Raw genomic sequence first — 11843 nt, forward strand, 5'->3', positions numbered from 1 at the left:
ATGCAAAAGCACTCAGCAGAGATGGCATTTTAAGGTGAGGGAGTGTTGACCTTTTCCTAAGCTAGCAAGAATCTGTACAATAACCTTCAGTGGTGCTAGGGAGCAACAGAGGCAGTCAGCCCTGCAGAGATGAGAGAAGCCACTGACACTCTGCAGTGTGCTGGGCTACTAAGTTGTGGAGTTTGGGAGGTTGGGTGTAGTATAAGTATTTTAAATTTAGGAAGGTCTTATTAGGGCCTTGATTTAGTCTCCCCTAACAAACCTAAGAAAGAGTTGTAATTCCTCCCCTCCACCTTTCAGAAGAGAAAAGTGAAGCTAAAGAAGGAAATGTAACTGTCTCACAAGATCACAGACAGTCTAACACATTGTCCACAGTGTCATTTCAGTACCTTGGGTCCTGAAGTCAATTCTCTTCAGACCCTAGGACAGTATAAGATAGATAGTGTTGAGGCCAGCAGACATGTAAGGTCTTCAATGTGAAAGCAAATAAAGACATCCAAAGTTCAGCCATGCTAAGCCACAGTATATCTTTACCACAAATTTACTTTTAAGTTATACATTCTGTAACACATATGGAGGGAAGTCATGGAAATGATCAAACATTGCTTCTGGCTAATAACCGATGCTAGTGTAGATCTAGTTTGCTTTGCAAATTCTAAGCACGTTCTCTCAGTGCTCAGTGGAAGGTCTGATCTTACATTTAATGTTTACTTTCCAATTCAGATTAGCTTCCTATAGATTTCTTATAATCACTTCCCTGTTCATGAGGGTAATGAGGAAAAGAACCCTAGAGCACAGTGCTTAATATGATGTACTGTAAAGTGGTGTAGGGCTGTATCTGCTGAGGAACTGACTTTCCATGTAGCACATGAGTTTTGATCATTACAGTTTCTGACTCAGCATTAATGTGTACCATAAATTCTTAAAAATAGGAGTTCTCAAAGTTCATGCCTTTGCATTCCCTCCAGAATATTCTCTCTTCTCTGATATCAAAGACATAGTCCAGCTCAAAAGTCCTTTACAAATAGGGGGTTTGTAGAGTATCAAGTTGTTCATTTGTCACTATCACATAATAAAGGCACAAATGTGGAGTCAGGTTGTCAAAGGAGAAATCATTAGTGTGTAGCTTACTGGCTGATGACCTGGGGAATATAATTTTACCTCCTGGTTCTTCATGTTTCCTGTCTGTAAAGTGGTTATGATGAGCATTCAGTTGTGAGTGTCCTTATGTGCACATGTGTGTGCTATGCACATGTGTGTTACCTGTCTTGGGACAGATTCTGGGGGTATAGCAAGCACTGCATATATAGATTGGTATTATAGTTCTAAGCTTGAAACCCTCTGGGTAAAATAAATGTCTCTAGAATGAGGATTATTGGCATGCCCAGGTTGCCTTTGTGTGATGAATTAAGAGACAGCATAGCATGAATCAGTAAATAGCTGTGGAGCCTTTTTAGCTATTATATTTGACCTTTATCTAAGAGCTACAAATAGCAGCAAAAATGACTAATGAGTTTCTCCTATTTTCCTTTTCAAACAGCTAGAGGTTAGGAAGGGCTAGTGACACAGACAGGTGGATGGTAGGAGTAGCTGCTAGGCAAAGGGAATATGTGTGCATATACATATATGTATATGCACACATATACATATGGGGGGGGGGGCTTTGTCCTTGCATAAACCCTGGGCAGAATTGTTCACTCCTCCATTACTGAAACCTGACATTATAGCCTTCACTTCCCCCTTTTCCCACTAGACAAGAAGCTTTATTGTCAGAAGAGTCCAAATCCAAGCCAGGGTGGAGCCAGAACAACTTCTTTCCTGGGGAGAAATCCTCTTTCACTGGCTGGGGCTCTGAGAAGCCTTTAGTGAACCCAAGGCAACAGGGTCTGCTGCTATACATGTCAAGCCCTGGATATCACTGGTTTCATCCCCCTCATTTCATTCTGCAACCATGCAGGAGGCTGGGGCCAGTGAGAGTAGTTTGGAAGTGGAGGGATGCTGTCCATTCTCAGGCCAAAGAGCTGCCCTACAAGAGGCAGTATCAGAGAGCTCATGAGAGATATGATAGGCCGTGACAAATTTTTGGCAGGGGTGCAAATCCCAGCCTTCAAAATGGTGACCATGGCTGAGGTCACACTTTGCTATGGGACATCTAGAGTGGAATGACCATTCCAAGCAGGACTGGCATAAGGGTAAAAGAAAAGAGTATGAGGAAAGCAACAGGGTACCTTTGTAAGCAAGCAGGTCAGGCAGAGCTGGGCTGAGTAGGCTCTATGCTTAGGTAGAGGAGAGGGCCCCAGGCCTAGAGGAACACATTTCTCTGCTGTGCAGTCCTTCCCCTGAGGTCATTAACTAAGGAGAATCATTTATCATCAGAAGCCCACAACTCTGAGGTCTTGAAAGTTCTTCTATATTTTAATAGGGTGTTAATGACAGAGCCAAATGATAAAAACATCCTATGAGCTACTAAGGGCGGGGACATAGAGGGACATGGAAATAGGCTTCTACATTCTTAAAGTTTGCCTTTATTTGCCTTTTAGACAGCCTCCATGTGACCTGTTCATGTTTGAACACTGCCTTCTGGTCCATTTTATAATAGCTAGGGAAAGTGGTGCCATATATAATAGGTAGAGAAAACCAAGGAAGGAGAAACATCAGTGGTCTCTCAACACAAGTGCTCAAATGGTCACCTTTTGTTTCCACAGACAAGAGTTTCAGCACTTCTCACCTCCTCCGGGGGCTCCAGGAGTCCCTACCTCTTACTCAGCATATTATAATATCTCTGTGGCCAAGGCAGAACTGCTGAATAAGTTAAAAGAGCAGCCTGAGATGGCAGAGGCGGGCCTAGGAGAGGAGGGAGTTGACTACGAACTGGCTCAAAAAAAGGTAAGGATGTGGTATATCCCAGAAATTTTCAGCATTTAACTATGTCTGAAGGACAACTAGCCCTTCCACTCCCCTAGCATGCTTTTCAGTCCTGTGTTTCAGTATGGAAATCAAACAGCCTCTTCTCCATCTAGTCTCTCATCAACAGCAGCAGCACTCATCATTATCTCTCTAACCCTTAGAACCATCTTGTTTGGAGGGTGTGTGTGTGTGTGTGTGTGTGTGTGTGTGTGTGTGTGTGTGTGTATGTGTGTGTGCGCGCGCGCGCAAGCATGCATGTGTATATCCCCGCCTACCTGCCCATCTATCTGTCACTGGGGATTGAACCAGTGTGCTACACTGATGCTCAACCTGAGTCTCAGTGGAAAATTTGCCGCATTTGGGATCAAAACTAGGGCCTAGCATGTGTTAGAAAAGCACTTTGAACTGAGCTGTATCCCCAACCATCCTCCCTCCCTTCTACCCTTCCTCCCTGTCTCCCCCACCCCACTTTCTTTCTTTTGTAATGCTAGGGCTGAACCCAGAGCCTTGCCCTTGCCAGGCCAGCATTTTAGCCCTGCAAGGTAAGTGTTATTCTTGCCTCCACTCTTTTAACCAGTTAGAGGAACTACTTTTTCCAAGGCTACATACTAAATAACAGGTCCTGGACTCAAGGCAGGACTGGGTTTCTGCTTTCCCATATTGTCCTTTTGAATTAAGCAATCTAACTCACTGCCTAAGGCACATCAGAGCTCTGGCCAATGGCAGTGCCATTAATTTGTATTCTCTGTAAGTTTCTGGGAGAGAGAACAGACTGACTAAGGAGAAATTATAGGCTGGCAGACTATTATTTATTTGCAATGATGGTCAATTATCTCTTGAAAATACAAAATAGGTAAATGGGGATGTTGTTGTTGTTGTTGCAAGCCTCCCTTTCTTCCTCTAAGTACCAGTAGCCTAGTTTTTTAATCAAGTTCCTGGAATCATTTTACCCGCCCCTTGCACTTACCTATTTTATTTCATAAGCAAATAGAGTTGTCATAGCAACCTCAAAGGCCCAATTTACCATTTTGTGGACATGTGAACTCAATGTAAATTGCACTTCTGCCCATATTTCTCTTTCAGGACATGACCTGTAGGAAAACATAAGGCCATTTTCAGAAGTCCTCCTTCCAATTTTCCATCTGAAGCAAAATGTCAGGGAAATAATTGGACCATGGAAGTGTCAAATGTTATTGATCCAGATGCTCTTCCTTGGAGTCTATGTTTCTTGAACATGGCAGAGTGGCTCCTTACTTATTCAAGGCCTGGCCTTTCCAGGGACAAACATAATGAAAGTCTAGCCAAGGGAAGAGAGATGACTGGAAATGGCAAAGAACAGAGTAACAGAGAGTGATTTGCAATGACCACGGGTGGGGCAGGGCAGTGTTGGTGTGTTAGGAAGAAAGGAGAGGAAGGTCATCAATTTTCAGTGTTCCAGAAAAACAGCTCAGCTCTGGCTGAGCCTATGATGACTCGCCAGTTTCATACAGTGCATACAGTATGCCTTCCCCAGGCTAAAGATTCAGGTTATATAGCCCAGGTCCTGCAAAGTAAAGCATTTCCTCCATTTCCATTCTTCCCTCAGTCCCCAGAGGTTGGCACCCCGGGTGAGTAAGTGAGAATCCAAGTGGGTCATCCTTTGACACTGACATCGGCTTTTGTATGAGAGAGTGGAAGGTGACAAAATAATTGAGAAAGTTTTGAAATGTAGTGTAGTTTATGTTTCATCTTTCCTGTCACTGGGCTCCCAGTTCTCAGTGGATTTGGTGATTGTCCCCACACTTCCAAGCACAAACATGATGATTTCCTGACTTCTCCTGACAACAGGCTTTGGTCACCTTCAACATTTCCAAATGAGCTATCAGAAAGGAACACTCCAAATCCACACATACCAGAAGCCTAAACTTGAATAATAATAAATCAAACACTGATTGGAGCTTACTTCCTGTGTACAAGCACTATCCTAAGTCTGTATTAGTTCACTTAATTCTCATAACCACTCTGTGATGTGGGTGCTATTGTTATCCTACTTTTTTCCTGTAGAGCAATTGAAGTACATGGAGGTTGAGTAATGTGTTAACAGGTCAGACAACTACTTTGTGGCAGGTCTGATATTCAAAACAGTCTGTTGCTAGAGTCCATGATCTTAAGCACAATGCAATACTGGCTACAAAAGCTGTAGCCAACCCAGGATAGCATCATGGCACTTAGCTAAACAAGATGTGTGTTCTCGTCCTTTCTCTCTCTCTCTCTCTCTCTCTCTCTCTCTCCCTGGGTCACTCTCCCTCACTCTGGTATGTGTCTGTACCAGGATGTGTATGTGTGCACACATATGTGTGTGCATGTGTATATGGAAGCTGGAGGTCAACTCTGGGTTTCTTCTTCAATTGCTTCTTACCTTATTCTTTATAAGAAAGTTGTTGTCACTAAACTTGGAGCTTAGTGATTGGCTAGATTGGCTCATCAATGAACTCTGGGGATCCTTCTGTCTCTTATCATCCCCCAATGCTGGGGTTACAGATACATTCTGCTGTGCCTGGCTTCTTATGATCCTCATGCATGCATACAAGTACTTCAACCACTGACACATCTCAACAGCCCCTAGACATGTATTCCTGAATTCCTTATAATAATATTAATAATAATGTTTATGATAATGAAAGCACAAATAAATGTGCACTGGGCATTTACTGTCTCAGACACAGCAGTCAATAGTTTGCTTCTGCGATCATATTTACTATAAATTGTCACAGCACCCTGGACAAAGGTAGAATAGATGAAGAAGTAAACTTCCTTGTAACCGAAGTTTTGGAGTTTGTAGAAGACATGATTCGTATCCAGGGGTTTATATGACTGCAAAATTCCACTCTACTCATTGCCTTCCTGTAAGTGTAGTCACACAACTGATTACTCCTATAAATGGGAGGAATAGGCTATGGTGCTTAATCTTGTCAAGTTCAATTGATTGATAGATGCCTAGAGGCTGCAAAGCATGCCTTTGAGAGTTCTGTGAGGCATTTCCACAGAGGATAAACTGAGACATGCCCAGAATGTATAGACTGAGGGCCCAGATGCAGTAACAGGGTGATGGTGGGAAAACCTATAGTACAGGCTCTCACTCTCTGCTCCTGGCTGTCACCATGAACTGAAGCGTCTGAGACTGTGAGCCAAAGTACATCATTCTTCTCTTATTCCTTTAAGTTGTTTTGCATGGACACTTCATCACACAGAAAACAAAACCTAGCACATAAGCAGTACTTCCCTTGAGAAATTTATAATGAACAGTGAAGGATTGAACTCACATACATGAAATAGAATTAATAAATTAAAATTACACTGTGTCTTAGTCACTGTTCTGTTGCTGTGAAGAGACACTAGGACCACAGCCACTCTTATAAAGGAAAACATTTAATTGGGGCTGGCTTCCAGTTTCAGAGGTTTAGTCCATTGTCATCATGGCAGGGAGCATGGCTGCATACAGGCAGACATTACAGCTAACAGTTCTAATCTGGATTCAGAGGCAGCAGGAAGACAGAGACATTGGGCCTGGCTTGGCTTTTGAAACCTCAAAGCCCACCCCCAGTGACTCACTTCCTCCAACAAGGCCACACCTCCAAATCTCTCTCAAGTAGTGTCACTCGCTAATGACCAAACATTCAAATATATGAACCTTTGGAGGCCACTCCTATTCAAACCACCACACACTATAATGTTCTGATTCTAGAAGTTTTGTTTTGTTTGTGTTTTTCTGTTTGCTTGTTTGCAGTTCTAGGCATGGAAATAAGTACCTTATATATGCTAATAAAGCACTATACTACTGAGCTATACCCCTAGGGTAAAATACCTCAAAGCTCAAAAAGGAAGATACCAATAAGGAAAGACTTCTAGAGGAGGTTTTCCTTTAGGAAGGGTGGGAGCAAAGCTGAGCCTTAGAGAAAGAACTGGAATAGCCCCAGTACAGAGAAACTGAGCAAGTGGAACTACAGAATCAATTCAGGCAGTCAAGAATGAGGGCTGTGAATACAGTGGAGCAGAGAGCCAAACCTGAGTGGTTCTGAAGAGTGGAGGTAATGGGTCATATTGAACAACAGTAACAACAGTGGCCTACTTTTTATTGACACCTTCTGTGCTGTCTTTTTAATTATTATTTAATCATTATCACTCAGTATAATGGACACAACACTTACCTACAATCATTCTACAAAGAGAGAAAGTGAAGCTCAATTAAGTCAAATCATTCAAGATTCTGCAGCTAGAAATTGGACGAGCTAGAAGTCAAACACAGTCATTGTGACTGCAGAATTTTCATTCTCATCCAAAGGCCTCAAAAGTGATCCGAGGGGACAAGGGCCTAGCACACTGTCATGAGCATCAAAGGAGAGCATATAAAGTGATTAGCAAATATCTGATGATAATTCTTTCCAATCTAGGGCCTCAGAAGCTCTCTAGTTCTCATTTATTATAGTCTCAGTTACATTTTGCAAATGTGGCTGGGTCAATGAGTACCACTTTCCTAATACCAGGAACTCTGGTGGTGACATAGAAATTCCTACCAAACAGGGAAGGAAGGTACCTATTCAGAAAACTGGAATAGCTTATCACTTGCTCAGGTTGCACTCTATCTCTTCCCTCTCTCCTTCCCCTATCCCTCCTTCCCTCCCCCTTCCATTTTTAGTCTGGTCCTTTAGACAAGTTCTCAGTATGTAGACCAGGTTGTAATCTTCTTGCCTTCACCTCCCAAGTGCCAGGATGCAGGCATGTATTCTGTTAAGCCCAAATCTGTTTCTGTTGAAGGCCATGTTCATCCTTTGTCTTCTGTTTAACTCTCTTAGATTCAGCTCATTGAAAGCATTGGTCGGAAACTTTCTGTCCTGAGGGAGGCCCAGCGAGGGCTTCAGGATGACATCAATGCCAATGCTGCCCTTGGAGAGGAAGTAGAGGCCAACTTAAAAGCGGTCTGCAAATCCAATGAGTTGGAAAAGTATCATTTGTTTATTGGGGACCTGGACAAAGTGGTCAACCTGTTGCTGTCACTCTCTGGACGACTGGCCCGGGTAGAGAATGCTCTCAACAGCATTGATCCAGAGACCAACCAGGAGAAGGTACAGATGTTGTCTCTGAGGGTGTGGATGGAAGAAATGCCACTTTAGCTTTTAAGTGAGACAGAAAACAGCATTAAGAGTGTGAGCCCTGGCTTTTTAGTGCCCGGACATTTTGGCTCTGCATATTAGCTGTGTGACTCTAAAGCAGCTTACTTAGCTTTACTCCGTCTTAGTTGCTTCATTTACAAAATGAAATAAGCGTGCAACCTGTTTCATGGGTTTTCTGTGATGGTTGAGATAATCCAAGTTAATTGCATAAAATAGTGTGTGAAACAGAGTAAATATGGAATCGGTGCTAGCTGCTAGTGCTGGTGATTGATGGTGATGGTAGTGGTCGAGGTGGGGTGGTAGTAGAAGCAGAAACAGCAGCAGGACTAGGAACAGCAGCAGCAACAGCAGCCAGTTGGCCTCTGATGCCTCTTGGAATTGCAAAGAGACCCTCAGTTTTACAGGTTATTTCATTATTTTGTAATCATATTTGAGTTCAACTCCATTACCTTCCCCTGTACAAGTAGCTTTGATCCATGGTAAGAGGTCCATACACGTGCACACACAACCCCCTTCCCCCCAGGCATGACTTAGTCACACAGAGACACTGTACAGAAAGCATCACCACAATGATATTTGTTCAGCAGAGGGAAGGGACTTAGATCAGCTTTGTGAGAGGCTTCCTCAATGCCAAACCAAGTGGTGGTCCATGGTTTAAAGACAGCCTTAGGGATAGAGAGATGTGATTGCACACCCCTTATCCAAAAGTGCTGTCATGCTGGCCTTTCTGCAGCTACAGGCAAGGGAGGTTTGTGTGTGAACGAGTACTTTGGAGCAGGAAATCAAGGGCTGGTTAATTAGCAGAATGTATAGCTGCTCTGTAGTAGCTGCTTCCTTGGTGGAAGACTGCTGTGCAGATGCCTGGGGACTGGGGTAGCCTTTAATTGGTCCTCTGCTTCCCCAGGTGGTGCTGATGGAGAAGAAGAAGCAGCTGACAAACCAGCTGGCAGATGCCAAGGAGCTGAAGGAGCACGTGGACCACAGGGAGAAGCTGGTGTTCGGCCTGGTCTCCCGATACCTGCCTCAGGACCAGCTCCAAGATTACCAGCACTTTGTGAAGATGAAATCTGCTCTCATCATTGAACAAAGAGAGCTGGAGGAGAAGATTAAACTTGGGGAAGAGCAGCTCAAATGCCTCAAAGAGAGCCTGCACTTGGGGCCCAACCATTTCTAATTCCACTGGTGCCACTGCACCCGTGCCTATCCATAGTGAAAAGTGCTTTCAATCTTCAGTAGCAGTTTGCTAGCTGACTATATAGAAATTACTTAACAGATGGTTCCAGCCATCTACCTTGGCCAGCCATCGAGGAGAGCCTGGGAAGGCCCTAAGCTGCCTTGCAGAGCTGAAGCAAGGTGTGGTTGTACTGCCATGTGCTCGTTCCCAGTGAGTGGGAACCCATAGAACCAATGAAGTGCCTTCATCGCTGTACTAGGACACCAAAGACATCACAAACTCAATATTCCCCCTTGCCGCGCTACCCTCTTAATGTTCAGAGCGAAACTGCCTGTGCAGTTGTTTCCCCTCTTCCCTCGGGCTAGTGGCCCAGCTTAGCCATTGTCCAAGCAGATTTGCTTGACTTGAATGCATTCACCTAACACCAGCGTCAGGCCCTCCCCCAAACTTTGCAGCAGGAGACAGAAGAAGAGATTGCATAGAAGGAGAGCAAATGTTGGGTATACCCTCATACTCATCCTCCCCCTCCAGTAAAACCCAGACTTAAACAAAGTGGTTCCATGTCTACCGTCCCCGACAGCTAGCTGACAGTGTTTTACCATGGCCTTCCTGCCATAACATGATGGACCTACTACTTTAATTGTATCTTGCCCATCTGTCCCTAGGAGTCACATGCCAGGGCTTCACTCTTGGAGTCTCTAATATTTCTATTGCGGCTGACTTCAGGATATAGCTTCATTACTGGGGGAGAGGATTCTTATTATATTTCAAGTGGTCTTTGATGTTATATAATTTTATGTTTTGGGTTTTTTTTTTTTCTTTTTTAACTAATGAAGCAAGAAGAAATAAGTTAGAGAGGGGGATGTTAGCCAGAAGGAAAAAATTTTGTGTAGACAGCCTGAGTCCACCATGGCTAAGTAAGCAAGTGCCAAGGAATTGAAAGCTTTCCCTGTTGAACCAAGAACCCCTCTACCATAGCTCCCCTATGTGCTTCCTTGAGGTCTAGATGGCAATAACATTCCTGAGTACAATTCACTGTTTTCTAACTGTGTTTTGAAACTAGAGTGCTCTCCTGAAACTGAACACTTTAGGATGCAGGGATGAATGAAGGAGAGTGTGGAAGGCACTCTTCTAACAACTGCTTTCTCAGTGGCTAGCCTGAAGGAAACAAAACTACAAGAGTACTTTCAGCCAGGGCCATGCTCCAGAGGAAATTAGGATCCATCCAGGATCTAGACAGACAGTATCCCTCCTTATCCTCTTGGCCTATGTACTAAAGCATCCCCTCTGGTGGATGCCTGAGATCTCAGATAGTTCCAAACTCTTATATTCCACCATTGTTAATCTCATCACTGAGGGGACTAGTAAGTGACTAAAGAGAGGTAGCCTATATAGCATGGATACACTGGATAGATAAATGATTCATGATCCATGTGGAATGGAGCAAAGTTTTATCACACTACTCAGAATGGCACATAATTTACAACTTATCAGTTGTTTAATTCTATATTATTACATTTAATATTTTTAAACCATGGTTGATCATGAGATCTGAAACTATGAAAAATGAAACCACAGATTAATGTACAAAGAACTAAAGCTGTTGCTTTTGCCAAGACTTTACATTGGTAGCCAGCTTCTGTCCTGGAAAGGCATTCAGGAGGACAAGAGCAAGAGGGGGATTACCACCAAACTGCCCTTTTATCTAGCTCAGTCTTATTTTCCTTATGAACTGCGTGCAGTCCTTGATGTTATCCCCCATCAGTGCAGCAGAAGTCCAAGACAACCAAGCCCTGGCATCACTACATGTTACTGCTGAGTTCCTCAGGGTCCTTGGAGGTTCATTGTAACTACAGTGTTTCCTCATCCAACCAAAGAATTTGCCAAGGAACTGCACTGCTGCTACAAATACTGGTCACTGTCTTCTATTTCGCCACATTGTGTCTGACAGCGTTGGGAGAATCTTGGCCAGCAGGGTATTCTAAAGGGGTGGCAACCTTGTCTGTGAGTCTCTGGGTATGCTTTAATAGTACTGCTGCCTCCACAAGAACCACTGTTACCACATCAGTACTGCCATTCTCCCCTCAAGTGGGAAATGACAAATGATTTTAAACATAACCCCAAAGTCTATACTGAGCAGCAGAGCTCTGTAGCCCCTATTCTGTGCTGTGCAGTGCTATGCTGTGCAGTGCTGTGTTGTGCTGTGCTGTGCAGTGCTGTGTTGTGAAGTGCTATGGTGTGAAGTGCTATGGGTGTGCAGTGCTATGCTGTGCAGTGCTGTGTTGTGAAGTGCTATGGTGTGAAGTGCTATGGGTGTGCAGTGCTGTGCAGTGCTGTGTTGTGCAGTGTTGTGTTGTGAAGTGCTATGGTGTGAAGTGCTATGGATGTGCAGTGCTGTGTTGTGAAGTGCTATGGTGTGAAGTGCTATGGGTGTGCACTGCTATGTTGTGCTGTGCAGTGCTGTGTTGTGCAATGCTGTGTTGTGAAGTGCTATGGGTGTGCAGTGTTGTGTTATGCAGTGTTGTGAAGTGCTATGGTGTGAAGTGCTATGGATGTGCAGTGCTGTGTTGTGCAGTGTTGTGTTGTGAAGTGCTATGGTGTGAAGTGCTATG

General features: G+C 43.9%; 1 protein-coding gene across 2 annotated transcripts in view; it reads left to right on the forward strand.

The window, feature by feature from the left end:
- Shroom4 (shroom family member 4) overlaps positions 1-11440 on the forward strand; it is a 98200-nt gene extending 86760 nt beyond the window's left edge. For both annotated transcript variants that reach the window (XM_036175442.1, XM_036175441.1), the window contains exons 6-8: positions 2706-2886; positions 7740-8009; positions 8962-11440. In XM_036175442.1, the coding sequence (XP_036031335.1) occupies positions 2706-2886; positions 7740-8009; positions 8962-9231 (721 nt within the window). In that variant the 3' untranslated portion in view covers positions 9232-11440. The remainder of the gene's footprint in view (positions 1-2705; positions 2887-7739; positions 8010-8961) is intronic.
- Positions 11441-11843: the final 403 nt, after the last annotated feature.

This window comes from Onychomys torridus, chromosome X (assembly GCF_903995425.1).
Source record: "Onychomys torridus chromosome X, mOncTor1.1, whole genome shotgun sequence".
Lineage (NCBI taxonomy): Eukaryota > Metazoa > Chordata > Mammalia > Rodentia > Cricetidae > Onychomys > Onychomys torridus.